This window comes from Synchiropus splendidus, chromosome 1 (assembly GCF_027744825.2).
Source record: "Synchiropus splendidus isolate RoL2022-P1 chromosome 1, RoL_Sspl_1.0, whole genome shotgun sequence".
In the NCBI taxonomy this organism is placed as follows: Eukaryota; Metazoa; Chordata; class Actinopteri; order Syngnathiformes; family Callionymidae; genus Synchiropus; species Synchiropus splendidus.
Genome location: NC_071334.1, coordinates 55021426 through 55044586, shown reverse-complemented (window position 1 = coordinate 55044586; position 23161 = coordinate 55021426). Strand labels below are relative to the sequence as shown.

The following is a 23161-nucleotide window of genomic DNA, read 5'->3' as shown; positions in this document are numbered from 1 at the left end:
GTATCACCGCACATATATCATATTGTCATGGTTGTTTCGGGACATGTATCGTATCCCCAGATTCCTGGAAATACACAACACGATTAGATACGAACTCACAATTAGCATTTGGTAACAATTTAGATTGGGGGACACATATTTTATTACATATTTTAAAATAAATAAATACATTTGTTGCATGTGGTAGAAAAAGCCATTGACTTGTGGACACATTTGGTGGCTATGAGCTGTGGGTGTCGAGACTTCAACGTTTTCTGGACTCATTTTTGAGTTGTTTAGTGCCATAGAGTCAAAAGATTGAAGAGCTTTACATGATGGTTTCTTAAAATAATGGCATGTCTCAAAAGAAAAAAAAAAATAGCCTCCTCCCAGAAAGCACATGTGCATTGTCAGCGTCTGTGCAGATCAAAAATAACAGTGGCAATACCGACCTGTGGACAACGTGATGGAACTGAGTTTGACTTTGTACAGGTTGCTGCGCACTCTCCAATGCTGGACCATTGGGTAGCCGGCTGCTTCATTGAATTGGGCCTCCCCTGGGAAATACGTACAGATATTACTGGGGGAGAGACAGAAAACAATACCTGGGAAAATAATTGCAAAATAACAGAGACAGAATTTCAGCACTAAATATCAGTTTATTTGCAGTTTATGGCCAATCTTTTAAAGTCATTTACGACCACCGTCCGTGTCGCAGATGTTCCATGATCAGTGAAATATTGAGCCGTTTGAACGCCAATTGTATTTCCGCGATAAGAAATGGGAGCAATTTTGCACTTCTCTGTAATTCAGTTACCAAACTTTCAAACCACTTCAGAAACTCCCATCTGACATCTTGCTCCCTGCACCAAGAAAGCGTACTTGCTACGAGTGATAGTGTTAATCCAATTTTTATGAAAGCATAACCCCTGTTATTAAAAAAAGGGCCAATTTAGCTAATGGATAGATCACAGGTCAAAGGTGACAGGGAAGGTATGAAAGTTTAAATTGGCAATAACCCTCTCGTGAAGTGGAGCACAGTGCAGTAAATGAAGTTCAAATGTCTCCAGATTCCATCCCCTGTTCCTATTACTGCATCTTTCTCTGTAGTCAACATCAATGTCATTGTATGACTTGTAGAGCTAAAGTCTTTTGTTCACCTGCGAGAAGCTGCAGATTTGGCATCGGCTCGGACAGCACTCCTCGACATTGCTCCTCCACTGGCAGGGGAATGACCATGAGACCGTCAGCCAACTGGGGAAAGTCCTTGATGAAGTTGTTGTCCCTGATGAAGACGGAGAGGAAGAGCGAATAAATCTGATCTGACAATCATGCAACACGACATGAGTGCGACATCGCTCGTGTTTCCTTTTGAACGTTCATTTTTCATCAGCTCAACAGTATGTTTAAGGCCGTCCTGGACGCCTTCGTCACAGCTCTCATTCATTTGAAGAAGCCGAGGCTTTTCATGCCCGTAGGTGGCATTACACATGAAAAACAAAAGCTTGGCCTCAGGCTCAGCTCTTGTTGAGTTTCCACAACACAAAATCTGAAGCCCTCGAGCAGATGTGATCAATCCCCAAATCCTGAGAGACGCTGGATGAAAGCCAAACCACAACTTTTATGAATATACTTTCACTTTCACTTCTATTGTGGGTGCAAAAATGTCAGTACACTCAAATATTGTCATACTTGATGGCACATAACTGTATTGCTATTTTAAGTCCACTACATCAATGTTTATTAGATATGTTTTTTACGTTTATTTCAGTATATTTAAGTGTCTGGCCAGTGGTCGACAGCAAGTAATTCAACCTCCCACTTTGCCACTGACAACTCACCAGTGTTGAAGTTGGAATATAAGGGCCAGCTAACCGATATTAATCTGATGGTCATAAAACCATCACTCCTGACATTTAAAGAGAAGCACACACAAGAGCCATGTGATTTTTAAGATCATTCAAGAGTCAAATACCCACAGAACTCCACTGCACCGATACAGCTACCATGGAACAAGTAGATGATACTCAGACAACGTTGTAGAATTTGGTGACACATATTATAATATTTGACCATACATGAAGTATTGCCACATATTGCGATACATCATATTGTCACGGTTGTATCGGGATATGCATCGTATGGCCAGATTCCTTGAAATACACAGCACTATTAGATATGAACTCGCCATGGTCCGTGGTTCAACTAACCATCACCATTAGCATTTGGTAACACTTTAGATTGTTAACTAAGATAATTCCAGATTTTATGGTGCTGTTTAGTCGGTGACCATACCAGGGCAAAATACTGACAGGCTGAAGACAGTGCTAACCATGCACACAGTGCCCACCGTGGGTGTAGCACATGATCATTGGACAACTTGAAATGCTTACCGCATTGAACATTTAATGCCAAGATGACAGGACTATATGTGACCCTGAGAAAATATGTCACAACCATAAACAGCTACGAGGACATGCCCAGTCGTGCAATCCTGGGTGGACAGGGGACTCACACTCACCCACCCACATGTCTCTTGCTCTTCTTAATGGAACAATATAACAGTATATTAAGTAAAATTAAAAGGTCAATGAAGATATTTATTTTTACAACTATTTTATTTATTCTGCAAATCTGCTACTGAAAGTTCACATAGTCAACAGTGAGAGTCGCCGTGAGCCGTCTGTTTCTTTTATTGACAAAATTCTGTTATTTTTCTAACTAATAGATGCAATCGCTCTCAAATGCCACAGTTCACGAGGAGTAAAGTTCAGACACAGGGGTGCCACTCGTCATAAACATAAAAATAATAAATATGCTCAGTCTTACGCACCCAAGTGGTGGGTTAAGCTGTTGGCTTGTTGAATCATTCACAGCCAGGGACTTAGAGATCTCAATGTGGTATCTTTTCCACACATTTTATGATTCCAATTTTTTGTTTTTCCCATTTCTAACAAGTCTCCTTTGGCTCTTGGATGAGACAGGCGGCAGTGCTAGGCTTAATGGTTCACACCACACCTATCGAGTCAGGAAAAAAAAGCAACACCAACATCTGCTTTGACTGACAAATATAATCTTTCTCCTTTTTTGATCAGAAATAATAAACATAATAAACCCCTGGGCAGCTCCTGGGTCAGTGAGGAGCTGCCCAGGGGTAGTTATAGTTTAAAGGTGTGGGGCAGGTGGCATACAGCCTGAGTAACCTGAGTTCCGTTGTCATGAAGTCAATGAACTTTTTAACATCATATACCTTACAATTGCATTGTATTCTACCACATTTTGAATGTATGGTATCTATCATTTATTGTATGCTTGGTTTCCTGGGAATAGACAAAATAATCATCCAAGGGATTTCCACACGTAGGTGTTCAATATACAACACCCACTGGTCGAACGCTGAAGGACCGCTGCAGGCCAAAATGAAAACGTTTCCTTCATATCTCTTCTTCATCTCTGCTGGTGGAACAAATGAAAGAAAGCAAGTGTGGTGGGTGAAGAGAATCAAAGGACGGGAATCTGTGGTAAGAGGCAGTAAAAACACCCATTACCCTGCACAGCACTGATATGTTTGGATATTAGCCCTAAATATGCTTTTCAAACCTCCCATTTTTTCCGTCTATTTCCGCCGCCACGGTATATCACAGTAGACAAATCACTTAAAGAAGGAAATAGCCAACGCCTGCAAGTGTAGAGATAGTGTTGCTTCCTTTCGCTACGCAGATAAACTGCTCTGGATTAGTGTAGAGTTGAAGCGAGGCAGTCGTGGTTCATTTCCTGTCAAAAAAGATGAGTTGTCCTCCAAGCGTGGCATGCAGCACCAACCTATTTGCCCTAATCCACTTTTATGGGCCCAGGTCTGGGAGCGGGGACCCGGTGTCAGGGACACTGACAGCGTTAGACGAGGGGGGAGGGCGAGCGGGCAGGAGGGGGGCACGGTGGTTCACTGCTCTCAGTATCAATTTTTCATCCTCTTCCTGTCTGCCATTGCTTCCTCTTACCACAAAGCCTGTTAGTTGCAGTGACAATGTTAGTGCTGAAATTAGAGGAGTGGAAGGATAGAGTTGGAGGCTCAGGAGGAGTGGAGGGAGAGGCGCTATGTTTGAAACCATTATTGGCTTATGCTCACAGTATTGAGTGAAATTCAATTGGTTGGTTTTGGGCAGAAGCTCAGAGGACCTGTGGACTGTCCTTGAAAATTGAGGTGCCGATAACTAAATAGTTGGACATAATATGAAGTTCAATATCTTAATGAAAACCAAACTGAATTTAAAGCCCTTCACACATCAACAAACAACAATACACGATCCTTCAGTAGCTGATGAAGCTTCAGGAAGCCTCATTTTCAGAAAATAGGAAATCTGATTAAATGAAACCTCATATCACCACGTACAAGGCGCTAAAAATAAGTTTCAAGAAGCATCATCAGCCCTTCACTGGCATTTAATACAGACTGAGCTGAGGTCTGCAGGCTACATCTTGCGATGGTATAAGTGGCGCATCATCTTTTATTAACCTGTTACAAACACTCCAACCATTCATAACAGTCAAAATCAAAATTGTATACAACACGGTTGCTAAAAGCATTTGGGGGTCCAAAGATAGACCTCACTCCGAATCTGTAACCAGTGCAGAAGCAGAGTGGTGAAGAGTTTTTTTTTCTTTCCCCAATATTTTGACAATCAGTCAATTCATCCGAAATGAATTCTTGAAGTGGAGCTTCTGTTTCAAATACTCTGTCATAAGTTAGAGTACAGAGGATCATTCAGTCAGAACTAAATCATTGAAAAGTGATGCAGATGTGGCCAGTTTACAGATACGTTGAGAGACCATGGCGCCCCTCATAGTGTAACATGCCTCACAATGGTCTTCGTCTTAAGTACAGTACAGGTAAAAACTGACACCAAAACAAGTCTGAAGTACTTAGTTTCATGATCAGAGCTTAAAACATATTTTCAATACACCATCAACACTGACATTAATAGTTAGGAACTACTTAACTTAGCCAATGCGTCTGTCCAGATGAGTTTGCTTACATGGTTGTCCAACTAAGATCAGATCAGCAATGTAAACGTGATCATTGCAATGATATTAATTAAATTGAGCCATTCATTTCTGTTGATTCTTTTAACCTCTTCATTGTACCTCTTAAATCTACTTCTCCATCCTCATGAGCAGTGACGGAGGCCATCACTTGGTCCAGTTCAATTTACTCAATATTTCCTCTTGCTAACAGTATTTTGTCTAAAAGTGCCAAAATATAAACATTTATATTTCTTACTGCTGCAGACTCAGTCACCACCGTCTCTCCTGAACTCAAACCAGAGCAGAGTGATAGACGTGCACGCTCTGTGATACTCTGTGGTCGGGTGTGTCACTTTGAATTTGGAATGACAGGTGCAAAGGCTCAAAAAGAATCAGATGACAGCATAGCCTCAGGTCATGAGATTGCCTTAAGTTTCAACACCTCCATAGAGTTTCATTGGCTCGACACCTCAAAAAATATACATCCATTCAAAATAAATCAGTCTGCAGTTTTAATAAAAGCTGCTGAATTGATCACAAATATATTTTTTTTCCTTGACCGCTTTTGTTGTCTGAAGGAGGTTGGGTAAATAGTGGATATGGTGCTGGAGTATAAAACAAGTAACATAAACCAAATAGAGAGCATCAAGACCGCAGGTGTCAAACCGGTCCTCAAAGGGCCACAGTGGGTTCATGCTATTGTTCCAACCAATAAAGAGGACATCTTCTGACCAGTCAGGTGTCTCTAGGTTCATTGTCTGTGTAGTAGTGTTTGTTTCAGTTGACATGTGATTGGTTAACCTCTCTGTGCTTGCTGGGTTGGAACAGAATCCCACACCGTGGTGCCGTCCTTTTGTGGATCAGCTTGACAACCCTGTTCTAGACCTACTTCTTGCACCCGTCTATAAACTGTGGCATCCCTTCAGTCAGAGCCCCATCACGGCTGATCTGAACCCTTCTTCTCGGTGACCAATCGGTGTAGGACACTTTTGATCTGACAAGAGCTGAGCCAGAAGGCAGAGCTCTAGTTTCAGCAGGTCAATCCTCATTCTGTTGCCACAAGCCTTAGGCAGTGAGAGACAAATACAAGAACCACATGGCCAAAATACGTTATATCGATGTGGTGGCTCTAACCTATAGCGTCTCCGTATCTCAGTTGTCCCCGGTGTTCCCTCTGAAAAGCTGGAGGCAAATCTGATGTTCCTTCTGTCCACAGGACAGAGAAAAAGATGGATGTTACATTAAAAAAAAATCAGCTTTGCTCTGGATAGTTCTGAAATGTTTATAGCAAGTTGGAAGGTCGGCCCATTTCTCTTTTACAGCTGATCTGAGGAGACTGTTTGTCTGCATGTGTCTCCTCTGGATTTCAATAAAGAGCTCTGCTGTTTTGCACAAACACAAACAGCTGTTTACTATCCGCGCCAGACGAATCAGCCCAGAGCAGCAGAACTGCAGCAGCTTAAAGGTGAGATCCACCAGTTCTCACAGCTTGATACATTATTACAGAAACTTCAGGTAAGCAGCGAGCGGCGTTGGCGAATGTCAAACCTCCTCCAACACAGATTCATGTCTATTGAAGTTTTCAACTCGTACCATTCCAAACATTGTGAAAACGTTGCTGGCGTTCTGACACTGGTGCCAGCGATGAAGAACATTTCAAGCCTATAACACCTTTAACTTGATGTTCGTCGACTTAGGAGTATACTTCTTTTTCAACAAAAATAATAAAAAAGTTTTTTGTTGACATGTCAGCAAATAATTCAGAATTATTTTACATCACGCCATGTTATTTGCTGGCTTTGTTGTACAAATCTCCCACTGCAGAGCAAAGATCAACCAATTCTGAAGTAAATAATTCATCACAATTGACCAAACTTCACTTCACACAAGACAAACTTAACCTGTATTTTCACCCCTCTTGCGTCGTTGTTGATATACAGTACTTCTCATTTAGAGCTGCATAGTTAGGACAAGCCAGAGCATCTCTGGGCTGCAACAGGATGATGGTTCTGTTGCAACAATATCCAGGCACACACACATATTTAGCCCTCGCGGTGCTCAAGCACCAGTCCTAATTCCTGGCAAATGTATATTGTATCCGGTAAAAATGGTGTTTGTGCAATTCCCTGATGTTGTTTGGAGTGAAATAAACCACATTGCTAGTAGTCTGATGTTTGCAGTATCTACATCTCAGGGCAGTTATAGCAAGTCAAAAAAATGCAGACATTAAAAAGCACACAATTTAGCCTTGTTATTTGTTGGAATTTTGAATTTGCACAGATTTTGCTAGTTCGATCGGACCTGAACCAGCAACCAAGCAATGGGCACCCTATTTTTTTTTGGCTTGAGTGCTTGGTCTGCCCAAAACTTGCATGGATGCCAGAAAATCCATGATTTGAGCAAAAATAAATCTGCCATTGGGGAAAGCAAGATCGCTTGCCCAGAATTACTGACACAATTGTTAAATTGAGAGGTTGTTCAGGCAGTCACTGTCACCTCTAGTTAAAAAAAGGAAATGTATTCACTTTTCTCTCCAAAACAAAACACGACAATGATTTGCAACAGTGATTTATCTGGACATGGCATCACATTAGCATGGCTGCAAAATTCAGATGCCAGAACCGCCACAACCAGCCCGATGTATTTTATAAACAGATGAGCATCAAGAAAACACTGAGTGCAAAATGCAAATGTGGAATTTGTTGTCTCTCTAGATGCATGTTGTCAAGCACCAGCAGGGAAAGTAATCGATACTAGCTTAATGACAGCAGAAACTCCTCAGCAGGGAAAATGGTCTTTTTCCACTTTTGGCCATTAAATATGCAAGACTGTCCGCAGAGATTTCACAAAATGAAAAATAATATGCGATATGAATCAAAGCTGAGGAAGGAGACGATGGCTTTTATATTAGTAGTGCAAGATATTTATTAAAGGAACATCTATTTTGCTTTTCCATTTTTAAGAGTTATCAACATGTTGGCAAGAATAAGGCTTACCACAACGTAGTGTTGGGAAAAAAAGGAAATAAAAATGTTTCTGAGTGTAATAAGAAGCAAGGTCATGAAAGCCTGATCCTTGAAAAGGATCATGGGACAGAAGATGACGCACCACACAGTATGAGGAACGCCACTGACAGACTTGAGGGGGCAAGTGTTGTCTTGAAAGAAAGGGAGATGATTTTTGGCTGTGAGGGATGTGCATTTGCCTTTCACAGCAGCTAAGAAGGCTTTGTGGATTAACTTTTCCAAGATGAGGCAGATGAGTCACTTTGCAATGTCTTCATTAGACCTGCTGTCACCGAAGTGGATGCATGACTTTGCCATGCTTTAAAAACTTGTTTTGAATGAATAAAAACTGTGAATAGTATGGTGTCCACAACAAGAATCGGGACACGACATACTAAGGGCGGGAGGAAGAGGATGTCTCATGACATAAACAGTGACAGCTCTCATTCATTCATTCTCTCATTCATTCAGAAACAGGTTAATGTAAGCTGCATTCAATGCTTCTGTGAATGATATTTTTCATCAGTTGAAACCAGAACAGATGGGCATGGTGCATCATCACCCATGCTTGTAGTTCTTTGTAGTCCTTGTCACTCTAAAACTGTGAAACAGAGCGTTTTGAGTGAGGCGGTTTGTTTGTAAACAATAACTGGACATATGGTCGAAAATACAGACATTTGAATATTTATTTTTAGGCAAAGCCACTCTATTATCTGAGATTACTGTAGAAGAAATAGGGCCATATAATATAGCATTTATTTTTAGTAAAATTTACTTTGGGATTCTGAAATCAGGATATGTAAATTTGAGAAATGAAAAGTGCAAATTTCTCACTTTGGATTTCCCAAAAAAATGAAGGAGGAATTGCTGTACAATACACAGACATGAAGGCACAAAAGCACTATTATGAATCTGTTAGATCCAAGGCCAAAGGAGAAAAAAAATGTTTCTAAAATATTCCTCATGTTTCTTTTACTACCCTTGAGTGTTCATTAGAGGCAGTGGACACCGGTGCCCTGCTGGTCAAGCTAGATCCCTCCCCGTCAGGGGTCCACTTACAAAACCCCATTTTTAACTCGCCGCAAACACATTCGCATTAGCTGAAGTAAGTGACACACTGGCTGTGCGTAGCCTCCTGCAGCACATGCAAATAGAGCTGTCTGTGTTTGATAGCTGAGCATCAATGTCAGCGGCTCTCCCTCGACAGAGCACGACAATCGCTCGCCAGTTGCTGAACATGGTCTCCCAAGTGGCCGCGCTCTTTGGTTCCTTTCTCTTTGTTCATCCCTTTCACAGCCGCACCTGCACTATCCGCTCACATCACAGGAGTTCCCTGAATTAGAGCCCTGTGTAAGACATTTTAAAGAGGGATCTGTCACAACGGGAAGTTTGATACAGAGATATCGACACAGAGATATTAGCCGTGGCAGAATCCATCCCGTGGCTCTCACACTTCTCTACCTGCCTCAGAAGCAGACCTTTGTACATTTGTGATGCGCTTGATCTCATGTCCTTCACCATCCTTACGGCTCCTTCACGCCCCTCTTGTGGCTGTTCTTCATGCCATCCAGTTGTATTAAGGCAGTTCGGATTAGCCCATTACCAACACACTTCTAACACTTTTAGTATTGGAAAATGGAGGACACTTGAACATTCTGGCTACAAACCCTGTGTGAAAAAGACACCACAGATGACAACCGTTTAACATGAAGAGATGGTGAGGAGGACCTCTGCTGTGCACTTCACACACTGCTTGGAATGTTTGCCTCTGCATGTGTGCGTAGACCTGTGTATTGTGTGTCAGTTCATTGACCTATCCTGGCACTGACAAACTTACCACGACACACTGAACAACTTTCTGAAACCGTAACCAAAAAGCACATTAGCAGCTCCCCAAAATATCACGTCCAGCAGCCGCTGCTGCCTCTGTCAGCCAAAATAAAGCAAGTTACAACGTGTAAAATCCATCTTGACTTTGAGGTTGCACACAAAAGCCCCTTCACTGCCGCTACATCCTCGGTTTCCTGAAAGCATCTGTGACTGCTGCTGGTGAATGATGCCAAGCGAAGACGTACAAGGGCCAATTTCATGCTATTACTGCTCCTTCCTCTTCAACTTCTCGCTGAGGTTACATCTGCTGACAGACATGATTTCCCCGAGAAACTACTTGACAAGCGAGTGTGGTCCTGTCTGGAAAACAAGACGGAGCTACACGCCTCAAAGTGATCTTCTATCAGCTTCATAAAATAAATAAATAACTGAGAAAAACATGTCTATAAATGGACAGATTGGGACATTTGGATGTTTATCAAAAGGTAATCTGACCACAAAACAAAGAAATGTCCTCAGTTTTTTTACATACCTATCACAAATTACACACCAAATCTAGGAAGTCAGGAGATCAATGAGAAACTATGGTTATTTATTATTGTTTTTTGTACTCATTGAGCTCTTAAACAGGCAGAAAGACTTTTTATGCCGCATATATTACATTTTCTGGTCTAGTTCACTTTATATTAGTGAGAACTTTAATGAGAACTTAAGATTTTATATCACAGATTATTCAAGTATATACTGTTTTGGAAATGTGCATATGTTATTCCCATGTTACTGTACCCTTGCTTTGAAGATTTGAATTGACTACTACTAAAACTGTGTATGCTTGTGTGTATATAACTAGCACTTTTGTGTGTGTATTAAAATCAAAATAATGCATTCCTTCCTATGTCATGCGCATGAATACAGTACGTTATTCATGTTTGACATGGAACACAACAACACAAGTCATTTCTCCTGAAAGAATACTCAACTCAATTGAATTACTGAATAGACCCAAAAAGAAAACCTTTTAATGATGTAGTCCTTCTTCCCTGAGGCATAACCGAAGAATATATTTTCTGGTTGGTCCATTTACATTTGAAATAAGCCACTCAGGCTGCTTGGTAAATCGCAGGAGTAACTCCTTTCAGCAGCCGTCAAAGCTGATCAACCAATTAGTTTCGGCCTGGATCTCATTAATTCCGGCTAATAGTAAGGTGATTTTCCAGATTAAAAATACAAAATATAAAAAATCTCAGTGCTGCAGGAAGCAACAAAGACACGCGCCCTGGGAAATGGGTATTGAATATACACACAAATCCCTTGTGTCAGGCATATTCACAGAAACTATTTCAGCTGTCAGCATCTATTTTCCGTCTCGTCCTCTACGCCCAACAACCTTGAGAGTTCAGGGTTGCACATCCAGACTCAATGGAAATCCATAATAAACACAATTATCCATAATGGGGCTCACAAATCGCAACGTTTTTATCATGAGGAGAAAAGTAAATGAGACTGATAATGACTGCCAGTGAAATAAGGCGTAATATGTGAATCATCTTTTCTGTCAAAACCACAGCACTTATTCACATGATGATGTTTCACCAACGCAGTTTAGTAACTCAACTGAGGCAAATCCACTCTTAAATGGTGGAGCGTAATTCACTGACTATTGCTTAAAGGTTGGAAAGGAAGCTGCAATGACCGTCTACACCGCTAGAGGCTGCTCGTTCGCTGCGGCACGAACACACGAACTGAGTGAACCAGAGACGTCATGTGTATGTTTAAGGACATAGCTGTTACCCTGAGGCTTTAGCAGCACCCACATTTGAATCAAGGAAAGATCATAATTTAAATTCATCTATTTCAATAAGAAAGACAGTTGAACTTTGATATTAACTCTGCAACGTCACAAACAAGACAATGCTTTGCTCATTTGTGACATTGACACCAAGCAACTTTAAGATAATAAGAGTATAAGTGATAAGAGTATAAATAACAAACAAACCAATAAATAAAAACAGACGGCTGATTTGTTGTGTGTCTGGACATTACAATATTCTGTAGACAATTCCATCCTATGGATTGATTGACTAAGAATCATGCAGTGACAACAATAACTCGTTGCTTGAACAGAAATAAACTCAAATGAAAATGTCTCTACTAAGATGTAAACAGAATATGAGTACAAATAGGCAGCGTCAACTGATTTGCGCGACTCAACCTTTCTACAACATAAACAGAGTTGGCTCAATGTAAAACAAACAAACCAAAAAGAAACACAACCACATGAAACAGCTAAAAGATTTAGGATGATCACATACATATCTGAATCAGTAGGTCGTAGCAATAGTAGCAATCCCAAAAACAAACAAAAAAAAACAACAACAACAACACAGCTTTACTTATAAAATATTCCAAATGATCAAATGCAAATCTATTGAAAAAATAAAAAAATTAAAAAAAAATATTGCAAACTTAAACTTGTTAACCAAAACACAACATTTTCAAGTTGAAACTGCATTTTTTAATAAGGTGCATAACTGTGATGAGAGTGGACAGAGGACCTGATGTACTGCAGTGTTGGGTAGAGGCCTCATGAAGCCTTATTTTTTGAGGTCACGCTCTGCTCTATGACTTATAACAAATGGCTTTATGACACATCACACTGACTGAGGAGCTTTTCACACTGAGTCAGATTCACCTGCTGCTGTGCAGCCCTGCACTTCTGTGTCTGAGACGATTTTTTCTTGGGGGCGCTCTCTGCAAAATAGCTGGTCTGTGACCCACAACGAAGTACGTCTTGAGGAAGTCGTCGTCAGCTGTGCGACACTAGCCTGAACATATTTTCAAGCATCGACTTCTCTGTGACTTCATAACACTACTAGTCAACTCAGATATTAACCGGCGACAGACCTCCGCCATGGCTGTCACAGAATGTGGAGTTTCTCAGCTAAAAGTAAATATGAAAGAGTTTTACAAGTGAATAGTAGAAACAAGCTGCGTAACATGGAGTGACTTGATTCATCCACACTACTCTCACAACACGCTGAACAAAGTGAGAGAGATTGCCGACGATCACGCAATTTTTATCAGCGAAGTACAGATCCAGACGTGTAAAAACGATCAATAGTCTGGTGATCTTCAGTAAGAAAAATCAGCGTCTTTCCTCCTCACTGTTCTCCTCATGCAGCTGCACAGCTGCAGGTTCTGCATCCTTAAGTCCTTAAGAGGCAAAACTGGATGTATTTGGAGAGCACCTCCCTCCACCAAAACAACCACAACACCACCGTCCAACTTTAAACTGAAGCTTAAACAAATCCTCCAACTTCATACAAATTCAAACTCCAGACAAATTTATAAACCGAACCGATGTGATGTGCTCTCAGTTCAAAAATGATGGCAGGCCTTTTGTAATTGTCATTCAAAGCCACAGATTTTTGTGCAGAGGCTGCCATCCATGTGGAGGTCAGTGAAAAGAGTCTGTGTTTTTTGGTTGCTGAGGGAGAGAGGACAAACTCTGACAGTCCCATGCAGCAATAAGGGCAACAAGTACCTCAGGTGAGTGCAAAGGTGATCCACGAGAAGAGACGATAACTTGACAATCCAGGTAAAAACCAGCCATTATTGCACCACACTAAGGTGGGCAAAAATGACTTCACCACTGGGAAGCTGGAGGAGGGAAAGAGTCCTTCCCGAGGAGGGTTGAGAAGTCAGGGCACAGTAGAGTGATGGCTTGTTTACCACAGAGAAGGAGGGACAGTGAGGCAGTGGCTGAAGGGTGAGACGTGTTCGCAGAGTGAAAGGTTGATTCATGATCGGGAGATATTTTGGTTCCGTGCACTCGGTTGCCTCTCAGGATAACAACAGTGTTTTTGAGCCGCACGTGTGGAGCCACAGGATGCTGCTTTCATGGATGAGTGAGTCACCGGAGAGGATGACGAACAACTGAGAGGAACGGCGATGAAAACACGGAATGGTGGACATCAATCTTTTATGGTCATTTTCATACGTTCACTGAATGAAAAAAAATGCATTCTCCCGTCAGTGTTGTTTTTAGAAAAGTTACAACTAAAGTGATATAACGGTCTTTATTGACTTTTTTCTTTGTACATATTATTCACGTCATGCCTGCAGGTGATAAGACGGATCATGAGCTTCTGCTCCCAGACCTGAACCAGATTATCACTTCCCAAGACTCAGTTCCGGCAACCGTGTTATCTTTTCCTGATCATCGCTTTGCATTCTTTGTTGGATTTTACTTCCATTCTCTGTTGGATTTTACTTCCATCCCCTTGCCTGGATCAGGATGTTCTCACGAGTGGTCATTTTATCCGCCATATGAACAGCAGTCTGGTGCGAGTTCTCTTCCAAAAGATCTAAGCAGCGTGTTTATTATGAGATCAATATGTGCTGCCATGCTTTTATTTGGTAACAGCTACCTATTTTGTTTGTTTTCTTCCTGTTTCTGGAGGCACCAAGTGCTGTGAGCTTGGCAAGGTCATTTCTTCAGCTCTTGCTGGTGCCGGTGACTGAAGTGTGTCTGAAACCCTGCCGTTCTCATACTTTAATAATCAACTACTGAGGCAACAATGTGCACTTCAAGCTCTCACCGGCTGCATAAAATGACTGAATTTGGCCCCCAGGCCACACACAGCAAAGTGATTTGTTCTTGAGCTCAGCAATAGAAGACTCCTGACTAACATATTAATATGCAGATTCGGTTCAAAAACAAGTACAGACAACTAAACAATTGGTTTTAAATTTGAGCTATGAATGCACTGAGAAGTTCCCGACTCAACTGAGACTCCTGAAATCAGTATTCCAATTTCTGCCAATACCCATCAGCGTGTCCTGAGTGGTGAGCAGGAGCGAATCGATACGCAGCAGGATCGGATCCATAACCTGATGAACTCGAAGTTGACGAACTTGACAGAGCAGACGGGGCGCGTTCATTCAAGAAAATAAACTCACAGCACGGCAAACTCAACTGAAAGAAACAGCCCTTTGGTTTATGATCCAAATCATGCCATTATTCCAGCTAGAATAGATACAGCATGTCAAGAGGAGGGACCTCTAAAACAGACACCTCAAGCTTTATTCCCCCACAATGTTAAACTAATCACTGTTCTTCCAAGTGTTCAGTCATTTTACAGATAAGAAGAAGCGGCACAGCTGCGCACTGATAGCAGAGGCTGTTCTCCTCTGTATGTGCATCAGTAGTCGTCTCCTTGTCCTCGCCAACATCATGAGCTAGCACACACACACACACACACAAAATAAATAAATAAATAAAAAATCTGACACCCGGTGTGACACACCATGTTAGTTATTTCCATGGCTGCCACGATGTTTCGAATTCAAGCCTCAATTGGGTAATTATACAGCATTTGAATGGAGCTGTGCACTCGGAAAGCGGAACGGGATTCATTTGTAGCAGTCCTCAGCCTTCGTGCCAACGGAGTATGTACTGACTGAACAAAACAGTACATACTCCTTATATAGATAAAAATATACATAAACCTAGGATGAATGAAAAAAAAAAGCCTGAGGCAAAAGCTGAGGCAGAGATGGAAAGGATAAATGCCCAGTTACAGTATTTCAGTATGTTTTCATTGCTTATTGTTCCAACCTGAATTCGGCCGAGGCATTCGGATCATAAGTGTGATCCATGCAGAGCTGTGGTGTAAGCAGCGGCACCAATTCACAGAGAAGGAAAAAATAGAATGCACTATAGTTCAGTGTCAAATGCAGTGTCCATTCATACAGCGATAGTATCATCTGTGCTTGAATTGATGATGACTGAGTGCACAACTACAGTCGCTATATATATATATATATGTGGTAGAGCCATATAAAGACAATCCCTTATAAAAAGTGGCCGAATTAGGGTGAGAAGGAGTCGTGAGAGATTCGGAGTAGAGCCGCTGCTTCTCAGCGTTGAGAGGAGTCAGTTGAGGAGGTTGGGGCATCTCATGAAGATGCCTCCTGGACGCCTCCCGTTGCAGGTGTTTCAGGCACGGCGAGCTGGGAGGAGACTGCGGGGTTGACCCAGGACAAGGTGGAGTTTTTATATATATTATATCTCTACACTGGCCTGGGAGCATCTTGGGATCTCCCAGTCGGAACTGGTGGATGTTGCCCCAGACAAGGGTGTTTGCTGCGACTTTCAGAAGCTGCTGTCCCCTACAACCCGGCTACAGATAAGTGGACGATGATGGATGGATGGCATATGAAAAAAAAAAAAAACACATTTAATTACTTTCTAATTTGTGTTAAAATATGTCAATATATTTTTAAAAAATCTTGTTTTTGACATTCTTCAAACAGTACTACGGAACTGTCAGTAAACAAAACTGAGATCACGTGCACTACATATGAGGCCATATCATATGAAACATCACATAAAGCCTGTGAGTTAACTTTGATACATTTTCAATCCAAACAACATAACAGATTCTACCAATTGAATCTTTTTTCTCAACACTTTACAATGAAAATCTAAATTCCTAAAGAGAAAATGGACCTCAACTCTCATCCACTACCCCAACTCACATTCATAAATATTGGTAGCTTGACTCGAACTATTCCGCTACATCTGTTAAATCAACCATTTTTTTTTCCTACAGCGTCATCTCTTCATGATCCCTCTCCATTCACTGATTCTCCTTCTCCATATTCCCATCAAGCAGCCGATGAGAGGCATCGTGCCATGATGCTGGCTTCACTCAAGGTTTTCCCCGTTTCTGTCCCATAAAACTCTAACTGAAACGAAGGCTGAGCTCTAAGATGACGGTTTACATTCTATCATATCAAAAATCTGATGAGGCATGGACTTCTTTTCGAAGACAAACTACTTTGAACAGTTTTATTCAAAACGGTGACTCACCACACAACACCTGGAGTATGTAAGGTGCGAGCATATCAATGTTAATTGAAATGCATCACTAAAATTAAAGCACCTTCTCACTCCAGTTTGTCCACTAGATCTACACGCTCGCCTCTGAGAACCAGCCCTAGTGTGTCGTATCTCACAAAGATTTGCGGCGGCCGGGGAGTATTGCACTCCCAGTAATATCCTTTATAGCTGCAATATTTATGATTTGAATAAACACTCGGCGTGAGTGCTGACTGTCAGATGAGTCATTACTGATATAAAGTGTCCCATGTCAAAGAGGACACGGGCCCCTGATGAAGAATTAAAGACTTATTAAGGGATGGCATCAGAAAACAGGCCAAAGCGTGCGGCCATAAAACAATCCGCTATGTTTACTTAGCAGCATCTGTTGCAATATCTTATTATAGTCAACATCCAGGGCCTGCTTGATGAACGATTCCGCTGAGAGGAGGAGATGTGGTGACCTTTTGTGGCCACGATGGATTAGTCTTCTGAGACACCTCCGTCAATTAAACAACTTCTGAGGGAGAGTGCAGTGTGCAGTCGGAGACGCAGTGCACACAAGCGTTTGCACCTAAGCTCCTGAATATCAAATCAGAACGTGGTAACATTTAATAAGAGAACTGCAATCTCATCCGTTCTTGCAGGCGGCTCTTTTGAGAGCGTTGTTTCACTCATGGATGGACCATTACGGAACTGACAGGACAGCAACAAGAATGTTCCGCAAACTTGTTGTTGAAAGTTTTCTGATTTGTACGCAGATTTGCTCTCCGACTATTGTAAACGCAACCTTCGAATTCGCATCAAAGCTTTATAGCAATGGTCGTACATGCAAGGACATTTAAATCGGCAAAGCCGTCATGTAACAATGGCAATGAAATCTTTTTCTCATTCCAAAAGACCAAGGACAGCAGCAGGCTCGACTGGTCCCGTCGGCTCGGGACACCTGATGATGATGAGGTCACACAAGTTCCTTGCACGCCGACGGCGACGCAAATAAAGAGCACACAGTTGCAAAAAATTGGGATGCAAATATTGACGCGCCTGTCTTTACACATAGAAGGCGACACGATGAAATGCATAACATTGGCGGCACACAAGACACAGCGAATAACAGGGCCCTATGGTTTGCCATGATCACGGAATTGGGCGATTACAGAATTGACATCGCTGGATTTGACTGAGAAATTGTTTTGTGTGGAAGAGGAACGTGTGTTTAGGGTGTTTGGGAGGGAAGCTACTCTTGTAGGCATGGAAAGCCTGATGTTCTGACGGCTGCACGGAGCTCTGCCTGTCAGCGAGAGAGCTGCTCCATCTGTTAACATGGAGTGGGTGGTGTTTAGCTGCCTTTCAGTGCCGACAAGGTCCTCTGTACGGCGTCGATTTACATGAGCTTGATTTTACACACAGCGTCATCATATTTAATCGCCGCAGCTACTCTCCAACAAAGTCTTTTTTATGTCTTCTGTGCTGGGATACGAGGGCACTCCACCATGTTGAATGTTTTGGTGTGTGACGTGTCAACAATGAGCGCTTCGATTGGTCTGTTGTGCGAAGCGAAATTGAGGTTCGGAACAGTAGGTTCGCAAAAAAAAAAAAAAAAAAAATAGGTGTGATGTGGACGTCAATTCATTACAGTATAGAGACTATTTTATAAAAAAATTAAATAAAATAAACAGGGTTGATAATCATCCAATAATCCCCCCAAAAGAGCAGAATAGAACTTTTTAAAATAAAGAAAGCTGTATTTTTTTTTCATCTGGAGCAATAAGCAAATAGTTCAGTCACACTTAAGCTGTCTGCTACTTCAGTTCGTGTTACAAAACGTGATTCTGTGCAGCATAAATATCAATCTGACTAAACAATCGGCTTTATGAGAATTTATTAAACCTTTGTAGGGTCAAACTGAAGCAAAACATTGAGAAAAGATTCAACTCTGCATTAGCATAACACGTTTTCTCTGGAGAAGCAAACACAAACATTCTTGCAGCTAGTGAACCCAAATTAATATGCGACACCCGTCGACCTTTTGTATAGCGTGATATCACTGTTGGCCGAAAAGAAAGTTGTGGAATTGAACTGTGGTGGCAGCTAGAATTAACATAGAGATGGAAGCTCAGAAATGCAGAGTGAGAGGGAGAAGCAAGGCAGACTGGCTGTGAAACTGATTAGTGCCATTACTTTTCCACTCTTTCTTATTCCATCCGCACGTTTTCCTGCAGCCACAATTCTTTTTTCTTTAAACAGGCTAACACACAACGCTCTAGCGGCAACAGCAAACAGGGAAGCTTAATTCCTGACAGATTTATTACGACCAAAGAAGGGAAGGAAACAACAAAAAAAAGGACTTGACAGCAGTTTGTACCTATCTCTTGTTATGACACGCAAGACAGCGACAATAAGCCTGCAGACACAACTTATTGCCGTTGTTCCATTTTGAACAAAAATAACCGCAAAAGCAAACAAAAACAACACACAGATAACAAGCTGGTTGTAATAATTGGTGTCACAGCCATATCTTGTGCTTCAATTTGCTTGTTTCAGGTTTCTATTTTTTTCCCCGCCATCTAGAACGTCCCCTCAAGAATGTTCAAACGGAGGAATCACAAACACCAATTAGAAGAACGCTGCAAGTGCAACTTAAAATAAATAACAGGGAAAAAAAAGTCATTCCAGAACTGGAATAAAGTAGGTGAGATTGGAGAATTATGACTTGGGTTGCTGATGTTTATGGCTGCAGCGACACACGGTAGTTGACGCTATGTTCAAGGGATTATCACCTTCCAAAGTGAAATGAAGTTCATGACCAGCTATTTAAAACCCTTGTGTTTCATTATCTTATGAAAGTGAATGAAACGATTTGGGAAAAAAAAGTTTACAAAATATTATGTTGTTTATGGGACAACGGAACAGTTATTAAATATTGTTCTGGACAGTAGAACTTCTACAGAACACAATGGTTGCGTGTTTTTTTGCTTTCCGTTTATTTATTTATTTTTAGCTGAGGCTATATTCTATTATCAAGAATAAATCTAACTTTTCCAAAACAAAAACATTTCTCTCCTGAACCTATGCAGGATTTATTCTCTTTACCTCACTCTCTCACCAAAATGAGAAATGTCCTCACGATGACAAACCATGAAAACTCCACTTGATCAATGAACCTTGAGTTAGTGGTCCAGCGCTGCAATGATAACAGGAGTTATGTGAGATAAGTATAATTTTAAGCATCAACCATCAACAGGCAGATTCAAACAACCTAAACTGGACAGCAGATGTCAGTGGCATTCCAGAACTTTCTCGCTCAAGACTTAACAAGTTGGCAGCTCAGTAGAGCACGTGTAGTCTCTCTGAGTCGATGCCGTTAAAAAATGTCGTGGATCCAAACTGTGGTCCAGACAAACAGTTATCACAGTTTATTTTTGGTTTCATTGAAATCCATTCATCCATCTTTGAGCTATTTTGCTAACCAACACACTGAATCTTGAAGCTGATGCCGTAGGAATAAAAAGAAGCACCTCACTTCACTGCATTTAAAAACATGATGTGAACCCACCAATCAACTTAGTCATCGTCTGATTTCTTCGACTGTATTTTGAGCACCGACATCCAAATAACTTTTTGTTGAACCTGTAACGGTCGGGTTTGCGACCCACTACTCTCGATCACTAAGGGCCGCTGATCCCGAGTGTTCCTGGCAGCTGTGGTGCGTAGCTAGAGAGCTAAAGGGGAGTTTCTTTTCTCCTTTTTCTCTCTTGTTCTAAAAACAAAGAAGCGAGATGGACGTGTCTCCAGGTGTGGAAACTGCCTTTTTCTCTTGTTGATTAAAAGAGTAGTCATTTCTCCCCACATCGTCTGGTCTTTTATTTTTCTCTTTTGATGCTGGGGAAGACCCGAACCATTACAAACCCATCCTGAGCTCCTCCAGATGGGAGAAAAATATAGCAGCGGCATAGGGAGAGACATTAGTGCAGACGAAAGAATTAAACTGAACTTTACAGTTTTCCTTGTTTCGCTTCGTAGAATGTAAATGAACAGAAAACAAATGCACAAAGCTACACCATCGATCTTCAAAACTGATCGCTGTAATCCTAAACCTGACAGCAAACACTGAGATTGTTGTGGAAAATAAATATGACGGTATGTTATTGTGGACAAGTGAGCAGCTGAATATATCTGGAAACCTTGCCGTCGCTCACTGCCCTCCACACAAGTTAGAATTTTTGCACAAATCCCTTTGATTACTTGTTCATCCTTATTGGAAGGAGCGGCAGGGTCAGTTGAGGGTGAGAGCTCGGCTTCAAAACAAGTCAAATTCATTTGAAATGATCTTGTGATAAACAAACACGCTGGGACACAGAAAACAACCTTATCTTTACAGCTACTGATAAGATTTCTATATGTCTCCCTATTTCCCAGATGATAATAATCAGGGCTGTCTATATATATATATATATATATATATATATACATATGTACATATGGAAACATATGTATATATATGTATGTATATGTATATATATGTATATATATATACATATATGTATATATATGTATATATATATATATATATATATATATATATATATATATATATATATATATATATATATATATATATATATATATATATATATACTGTTAAAAGAGTTAATGGCAAATGAATCACATATTTTTTACCACCACTTCTTGAATGAGAGCCCCCACCCCTTCAGAAAAATTATTTTGAAGACGAAATCTCAGGATCAAACGTATTAAGACCAAGTGGAAACATTGAAACGTGGAAGACAAAAAACACATCATGGAGGTGGATATGAAAACCCCAAAAGAAACATCATAATAGCTGAAGTCTGTCGCTCGCAGAACTGAAGTCACGCTTTCTGGCCGGACAAACAAAGAGACGGACCAGGTGAAGACAGCTGCAGATTAGACAGAGATTCACTTCTCATGATTAAAACACTCATGATTTGTTTACGATAACAGCACAGCATAGTCGATACTGTCAAGAGTGTGAAAGGCTGCTCTTGTGTTGATTACCATATTTTACAGAGTATAAACTGCTACTATTTTCTCGCGGTCTGAACCCTGTGGCTTATACAACGTAGGCCAAATGCAGGTAATATATGGACTGTTTTTACTGGAGATGCTCCAGTCCGTCCGCCGCCGACTATGAAAGGCTGAGCTCGGCGTGATCGGTCAATGCCGATCGTTGCCTGTCATTGCAGATCACAAAATCTGATCATGACACGAATTAAGTAAGATATTTAAAACACCAGAACTCACAGAGAGTTTTCCGTGCTCATGAATGTGAAACTGCAGGAACCAGCGGTCACTCGCAGACACTCTACAGTCTGAGCATGACATTCGAAACGCTAAGCATATTGCCCAATAAATAATCATTAACTTCACCGAGCTAGATGAGCAGCCTTTCTCAGGAGTCGTTTCAAGACGGAATCAACCGCGACTGAATCTGTGTATGTCAGATGCAGTATTCTTTGACCACCTGAATCTGAAACCTTTGCAAACGTCCAGAGTGGGAACTTTCATAAAAGAGATTGACGACAGCTGCTTTTTACAGTCTAAAGAGAGTCATGCTGGCAACAATATTGAGCCTGATCACATCAAACGGATGACATCACGGGCATTTTATTTACCTTAGAAGCGCTCAAATTGGGCTGTTATCGCCCGTGTGTACGCAGCTCTGCCAACATACGATCTACTGTAGGGTGAAAACGGCGTATTTTGAACACTTTAAATGTAAATAAGATGTGAGGAGTTCGTGATTGAAGTTCAGAACATTGCCGATATTGTTTCATGAGTCTGGACCCCGTTTTCACAACTAGAACTAGAGGATCCTCACGCAAACCCTGCGGCGCAGACAGCATCAGTGTGCCTGCAGCTCATGGACCAGTGAGGCTTATGTACAAAAATATCTAATTTCCTTATTAAATTTCGTGGATGCAGCTAAAATATGGTATATTGTGCTTTAAGTTACATGGAGAACATGGAGCGTGACTAAGTGAGATTAAAAATGTTTATCTATAGACAGTCCTAATGAACAGGTGGTCTACTAAAGGCATCATTGTGGGAAAAACAAAAAAAAAGGTTTTTCTTTATATTTTAACAGAATGTGACACATGCTAAATGATTACATTTTATCCTTTGGAAAGTGCCACCATCTATGGGAAAATTCTAGAGCACTCACTGCTCTAAAGCACTGCGATTACCCCGATTCAGTAGGAACTGTTTTAATCCATTCAACATATGAAAAACAGCCTCTCTCTGCAGTTGGTTTGTGGACAGCCCCATCTAAGGGTTTTCCAGTTACAGTGGCTACAGTGTATTATCACAAAATACAAGATGTTCTGCAAAGTAGGAAATCACAGACAACGTCGGTGGACACAGTCGTCTGTGCTGGCCAGAGAGTCCTAGCATCAGC

General features: G+C 41.2%; 1 protein-coding gene across 3 annotated transcripts in view; it reads right to left on the bottom strand.

The window, feature by feature from the left end:
• Positions 1-23161, bottom strand: part of LOC128768919 (astrotactin-2-like) — a 301659-nt gene that overhangs the window by 66411 nt on the left and 212087 nt on the right. For all 3 annotated transcript variants that reach the window (XM_053882198.1, XM_053882256.1, XM_053882341.1), the window contains 2 exons: positions 1140-1264; positions 432-536 (listed from right to left, as the gene is read on the bottom strand). In XM_053882198.1, the coding sequence (XP_053738173.1) occupies positions 432-536; positions 1140-1264 (230 nt within the window). The remainder of the gene's footprint in view (positions 1-431; positions 537-1139; positions 1265-23161) is intronic.